Source organism: Cuculus canorus, chromosome 13 (assembly GCF_017976375.1).
Source record: "Cuculus canorus isolate bCucCan1 chromosome 13, bCucCan1.pri, whole genome shotgun sequence".
Classification (NCBI taxonomy): domain Eukaryota; kingdom Metazoa; phylum Chordata; class Aves; order Cuculiformes; family Cuculidae; genus Cuculus; species Cuculus canorus.
In genome coordinates, this window is record NC_071413.1 from 6,739,866 (window position 1) to 6,746,867 (window position 7,002).

Genomic DNA, 7,002 nt, shown 5'->3' on the forward strand with positions numbered 1-7,002 from the left:
TTTGGGGGGGGTGGTGGGGGTGGTGGAGGGGAGAAAAGGGATTCTCTACCCTCTACCTTCCAGTTCTCCTCTCCACCCCGTGTTTGTGCCCGTGGCATCTGCCCGAGATGAGCATCAGGCTCCTGGCGTTCGACAGCAAACCTTCAGCACAGCTTTATATACACCCCTCTTCCAAAAAAACCACAAAAAACCCAAAAAAAACCCCGTCCCAACCAACCCACCCTCATCCCTAAAGCAGCCTCGGAGCAGGCGAGGGGTCCGAACCCCGTTCCCATCCCCAGAGCGGCGTTGGAGGCAGAAAAGGGCATTTCGAGAGGCAGCAGAAGTTTTCGCCGATTTCTTTTTATTAAAGCACCCCCGAGCCCGTGTTTACATTGCGCAGTATAAACATCCTGCCCGGGCCCGCTGAGCTTAAAAGAGCGCACGAAGAGGGGGTTTCAAGTGGGTGAAGCTCCGCTCTGCGCGCAGAGAGGGGTCGGGCAGCGCCTCCACCGCCCGCGGAAGCTCCGCGCTGCCCGCAGGCCCGACTTGCCGCTCCTCATCCCCTTCCACGCCCCGCGTGGGGCCCTTCCCACCCACCCCCGTGGTTTTCAGTGGGGGACACATACGAGAGCATCACCCCACGCAGCATCGCGGTCACGCGTGGAGCATTCCCATCCCCATCCCAGAGAGGCGGCGCCCCCCGCGGAGGGCAGGGATGCGCAGCGCATCCCCCGGGTCGGGACAGGGCGGCGCGGAAAGGGCTCTTTAAAAGCTGCCCAACAGCTGGGAGCGGGGAGCGGAGGGGGGCCGGGACAGGACGGCGGAGGGGGCCGCCCGGGAGGGCGTGGGGGAGCGGGTCGGGGCGGGGATCTCCTCTCCGCTCTTACGTCTGTCAAGGAGCGGCAGACGCCGCTGCGAGAGATAAAGTAAAAGGCGAGCCGCGGGGCCGGGGGCAGACTCGACAGCCACGGCGATGAGAAGCAGCTCCCCGCAGCACCGGCGCAGCTAGAGCCGGGGAGGGGGCGACCGGCGGCGGCCCCGGGAGCCCGACCCGCCGAGGGGCAGCGGAGCAGGAGGAGGCGGCGGCTTCTCTCTCGCAGCAGCCGAGCTCGGATCGCTTCCACCCGCCGCCCCATCCCGCCTCCCTGCGGCCCCCCCCGACCCTCCGCCTTCTGCAGCCGGGCTCGGATTTAGGGATAAAGTGGGAGGAGGAGAAGGGGAAGGGGGGGGGTGGGGGTGTCGTCGTCGCTTCCATTTGTTTATCCACGGAGGGGTTTAAGCCTCCCGGTGGAAAGAAACCCCGCCGGGGGGCCGGGAGAAGGCCGGGGGTGGGGTGGGGGGGGGCTGAGTGTCGGCGAGCCCCCATCAGCGCGGCTTTTTGGGGGGGCGCGGAGGGGAGGGTGGCGGAGGAGGGCCGGGGCTGGCCGCCGCCGATCTGGCCCTAGATGACTGCAGAAGCGCAGCAGGCTCTGTCCTCTCAGCCCCCTCCTCCTCCGGTGCAGAGCAGCTACGGCCCCATGTCCTCCGTGGCCGAGAAGCAGCCGCAGAGCTCGGCCATGGACGCCGCCTCCTCGGCGCCCGGCGGGGCGGCCGGCAGCGGGGCGGGCAGCGGCGGCGCCCCGGGCAGCGGCGGTCCCAAGGCGAAGAAGACGAACGCTGGGATCCGGCGGCCGGAGAAACCGCCTTATTCCTACATCGCCCTCATCGTCATGGCCATCCAGAGCTCGCCCTCCAAACGCCTGACCCTTAGCGAGATCTACCAGTTCTTGCAGAGCCGCTTTCCTTTCTTCCGAGGCTCCTACCAGGGCTGGAAAAACTCGGTGCGCCACAACCTCTCACTCAACGAGTGCTTCATCAAGCTGCCCAAGGGGCTGGGACGCCCGGGCAAGGGCCACTACTGGACCATCGACCCGGCCAGTGAGTTCATGTTCGAGGAGGGCTCGTTCCGCCGCAGACCCCGCGGTTTCAGGAGGAAATGCCAAGCGTTGAAGCCCATGTACAGCATGATGAACGGGCTCAGCTTCAACCACCTCCCCGAGAGCTACAGCTTCCAGGGCTCGGCCGGTGGGCTCTCCTGCCCCCCCAACAGCCTGTCCCTCGAAGGGGGCTTGGGGATGATGAACGGGCATTTGTCCAGCAACGTGGAGGGGATGGGCCTCGCGGGACACTCCGTGCCCCACCTGCCCGCTAACGGTGGGCACTCCTACATGAGCAGCTGTACCGGCTCCTCGGCGGGGGACTACCCGCATCACGAGAGCTCCGTGCCCGCCTCCCCGCTGCTCGCCGGCGGCGGCGTGATGGAGCCCCACTCGGTTTACTCCAGCTCGGCCTCGGCGTGGGCTCCCTCCGCCTCGGCGGCCTTGAACACCGGCGCGTCCTACATCAAGCAGCAGCCCCTCTCGCCCTGCAACCCCACGGCCAACCCGCTGTCCTCCAGCCTTTCCACGCACTCCCTCGACCAGCCCTACCTGCACCAGAACAGCCACAACACCGCCGAGCTGCAAGGTAAGGCTCTTGGGGGAGAACCGACACCGCGGGGGCTGCCGGCTGGGTGGGAGCGCTCCGTGTCCACGCGTGGATCCCGGCGGCTCTGAGCCGCCCTGTTTGGTGGACAGCTTTAACGGACCCACCTGGGAAAGAAGCCGCTGTTCCCTCGCTCCCTTCCCAGGGGTAACGGGGCAGCCGTCGGGGCTGGGAGACACCGATCCCGGGCTCCGCTCCCCGGGGAGGCTCCTCTGCCGCCGGGCACCCCCAGGGCCGGTGGGCTCGGGCAGGGAGCTGCGGGCGGCGGTGCTGGGAATGGACCCGAGAGGTCTTCCACCTCCATCGAGACCTGGAGGGCTCCGGAGGGAGGAAAAGGGGCTGATTTTCCCGAGGTGTCTACCATCCACCCCCTCTCCATGTCCTCATTCTCCACCACAGGCTCCTCTCGCCGTTGTGTTTTCCAGTTCCATCGCTTCCCTCCACTCTCCACGGCCCGTGGACTGGGTTCCCCGAGCCCGGGATGGAGCTGCCGGGATGGATTCGTCCTGGCTCCGGGGATGGAGGGAGATGGTGTTTCGGCTGGGAGGAGGCCTCGGGAGGGACGAGCCCGGCTCCGGGCTTGCTCCTGCGGCCCGAATCCACCTCGGGGCAGGGGGAGCTGTGACCGGGCGGAGGAGCGGGTTTTGGGTGTCCCTACACGTCATCCCGGGCCTTTGGGAGAGCGGGAAACGCCTGGCAGGAACGGATGTGAAATGCAGCGTTAGAGGGTCAAAACCACGAAGCAAAGTAGGAAAAAAGGATCAACCGGGGCGGCAGAACCCCGGGCACAGCCCCGGGCTGGACCAGCGCTCTCCTGCTCCCGAGGCCGTCCCAGCTCCGGGTCAGCGGACCCAGATTCGCTGGAAAACAGAGCAAAAACCCCGTGCCCAGGAGCCACCGGGCCTGTCCGCGGCCTTAACAGAAACGCTCCGGGTTACACCCGAATTAATGGGGCTGGAGCGGCAGGGAGCGGGGTCCGCGGGCCAGCCCTTCTCCCTAGCGCATCCCAAATGTACGGGACGGTTTTGTACCCCGAGGAGGTGGCAAAAATGTTTAGGACAGCCGGGCTTTCGCGAGCTTTCCTCCCTCGGCCTTTCCGCCCGGGGGCGAATATCGCCTTCCCGCTCCGCACCCTGCGGAGACGATGCGAAAAGCACCTCCACGGGCTCAAAAACGGGGCCAAAAACTAAACCCAAACCCCATCCGCACGAAGCATCCTCGGGCCGGGAAGCAAAGCGTTGTCGCGGGGCTGCGGGGCTCCCTCCTCCGCACCTGCCCGTGGGGTTGTGTGCATGCGAAAATACACCCGATTTCGCTCTGAGAACCTGCGGTTAAGGAGGGTTTGGTGATTTTATTGATTATTTTTTGGTCTATTTTTCACTCCAGATAGTGTCTCTCTTTCCGCCTCCCCCCCTTGCGCTCAACCTCCTTTACTAAATATAATCGCGATGCTGACAATGTTTTCCCCCTCTGTCCCGCAGGCATCCCGCGGTATCACTCCCAGTCTCCGAGCATGTGCGACAGAAAGGAATTCGTCTTCTCTTTCAACGCCATGGCCTCCTCCTCCATGCATTCAGCGGGCAGCGGCTCCTATTACCACCAACAAGTGACATACCAGGACATCAAGCCGTGCGTTATGTGATATGGGGCGGAAAAAACACCTCCTGGGGCCGGCAAGGCCTGACCCGGGCACCCAGTTCTCCCCATCCAGGACCTTCTCGGAGGAGGAGGGGGTGTCTGCAGACTGGCTTTGTTCAGGAGGTATAGCAGGAACCCCGGGGAGCGGCTCTGCAGCCCCGGGGCTGATCCTGCCCCGCAGCTGAGCATCGGCCGGACCCGCGGGTCCTCCATCACACACGGTCTCTGCCTTCTTCTGCTTCTTCGCTTGGGGGTGGGTTGAGAGGAAAGCAAAACCAGCCCCCCGTTCCCTCTTCGAAAAGCCCGACTGCGAGTTTGGGTGAAGGGTTTGACAAAACGAAGTTTTGATGCTTCTTGAAAGGAAAAAAACCAACCAAACAAAAAAAAACCCCAAAAACACCCTCCCCCCAAAAAAACCCGAATAATTAAATTACTGATTCAGTTTGGGAATTGGTGTTGGGTGATGCCACCAGCCCGGCTGGCAGGCTCAGAGCCGGATTGGGCTGGGGGGGGAGCTGGAAAGGACGCTGACCCCAGAGCCTGCGCATCCCGCGGCTCCTGCGCGCTGCACCGCGGGGAGGAGCGGCTCCCCCGGCCCCGCTGGTCCCGTCTTGCTTACAGCTCGTTCTTTACAGAAATACCTTGGGTTTGGGCGGTTTTCTTTCTCTCTCCCCTTCTTTCTTTCTTCCTCTCTCCCCTTCTCTCTTTCTTTCTCTCCCCTTCTTTCTTTCTTTCTCTCTCCCCTTATTTTTTCTTTCTTTCTCTCTCCCCTTCTTTCTTTCTTTCTCTCGCCCCTTCCTTCTTTCTTTCTCTCTCTCTCCCCTTCTTTCTCTCTTTCTCTCTCTCCTTCTCTTTCCTCCTTTCCTTTCATTTTCTCTCAAACAACCAGCGGGCAAAAATCTCTCAGAGGGATTTTTTTTTTTTTTTTAAATATTCCTATTTTTTTTTTCCTGCGTAAAGACTGCAGGATCAGACCCTATGCAGAGAGAATAAGGCACTTTCAAAAGAGACAGCCATGCTCATTCTGTTATTTATTCTACTTTGTTGTTGTTATTGTTGTTGCTAATAATCGAGACACGAGTAGTCTCAGTTGATCAGTATTAAATCGATGAATCTCTGTTGGCAATATTTGCCATATAGTTTTGTTTTGTTTCTTTTTTTTTTTTTTTTTTTAGTTAACCTTTGTAAATTTTAAAGCGATCATGGTCTTTGTGTAAAGACAATCCTCCATATGTTTTTATAGAAATATATATATAATGAAGGATTATTCCCTTCCCTTCTCCCTCTGTATTTTTTTTTTTTGCCCTGACTTTGTACAGTTCGATGACACCTATTTTAATTCTTTCTGCACTGTATAAAATTGTAATTATGTTGTTGGGTTTTTTTTTTCCTTCCCTGCCCTTTTTGTGTACGTTTTGTCCCTGACGAAAAAAAAATCGAATCGAAATAAAACATGTATGTTATTTGTACATGGGCTACACGAGTGTATGAGCAGCAAATAAACGAGCATGCGGTGTAACACACGTAAATTCTCTCCGAGGAGTCCGTGGGCTCCGCGGGGCGCGGAGGGGACAGCGCGAACTCCGAAGCGTTTGGGGCTCTGATTTCCCAGCTCGGAAAGGTTTGGCTGCTGTTTCCGAGGGGTCCCGGGCTGACTCCCCTTTTTCTCTGCGAGGAAATGTTTAAACTGAGGATAATGAAACGAGGAGGGAGGAAATCCGGAGGGGATTTTTATTTTTATCTTATAATTATTTCATCTTCCCCCCTCCAAGGAGAAAGCGAAAGGCGGTGTTTGACAGCTCCTCGCCTCTTACTCGCGGACAAGATGTGTCCCTGCAGGGATGCATCCACAGCTCCTTTTCTCTCCTCCTCCACACCGGGAGGGACACGGGCATTTTTCGGGCTCAGCTCCACGGAGTGGGATTTTTTTTCCCCAAATGAAAGCAAATTAATAACAAAAATCAAGCAGATAAAGTCCTGCACCATCACCATCCTATGCCCGCCAGCGATTAAACCGCAGCGAGGGCAGAACGGGCAGTGGGAATGCAAGTCTGTCTCATCTAAAAAAGGTGGGTTTTTCCCTGCAAAATTTGGGGTTATTTGGTCTAATTAAAGCTACTATCATATCCATGAAATTTTGGTTTAACCCGTGGGCCAATGTGCCTATATCAACACTCATAGTGCGATTATACATGCACATAAAACTGAATGCACGCAAATTAATCTGATTATTGGCTGTGTATGTCTGTCTGTATATTGGAAAATTAGGTTACTTTACACTAATTAGCACAGCTGTGTGTAATCAGCTTTATTAAAAGCAAAGTTAGCTGGTAAAAAAAAAAATAAATTTCTTTCTGATTATTCTTTTAATCAAAGCAGATGGGAAAGGTTTTACCAGAGTTGGTGAAGGCCTTTCTCAGGGATTGAGGGACAGTTGTATTTTTGGGGTTTTTGGGGGGTGGGAAGAGTTGGTTTGGTTTTTTTTAGAATAGATCTGTTCAAGCAAGCTGCATTTATTTGGGTTTCCCTGGTTTTATGCCTTCATGGGTTGATCTTTCCCTCCATCCCTGTTGGAGGTGAGCTGCGTTGTTACCATACTTTTAACGCACAAGTTGAAGAGTGCGGTTTTGCTCCTGAAGCGCATAGCTGCGTTAGGTGTGGCTGAGATAAAGGTCCAGGGTTAGGAGTTCAATCTTCGCCAAGTGATTCTTCCTTCTCTGAAATCTCACTGTCGCTCCTAAGGTTCATTTTCAACCTTCGGATGAATTTTAGACTTGCTTGTTTGCGTGTGGTACCGATGCCTTCACAGCTTGGCCTCCTCCAGGCTGGAGAGGGCAGGCAGGCACCTTGCACCCCAGC

General features: G+C 57.4%; 1 protein-coding gene across 1 annotated transcript; it reads left to right on the forward strand.

Annotated features, from left to right (window-relative positions):
* The first annotated feature begins 1,344 nt into the window (after nt 1–1,344).
* Nucleotides 1,345–4,880, forward strand: FOXF1 (forkhead box F1). The gene is made up of 2 exons (XM_054078810.1): nt 1,345–2,487; nt 3,987–4,880. Exons 1-2 carry the CDS (start codon nt 1,428–1,430, stop codon nt 4,145–4,147), a joined length of 1,221 nt encoding a protein of 406 aa, XP_053934785.1. The 5' UTR covers nt 1,345–1,427; the 3' UTR covers nt 4,148–4,880.
* Nucleotides 4,881–7,002: the final 2,122 nt, after the last annotated feature.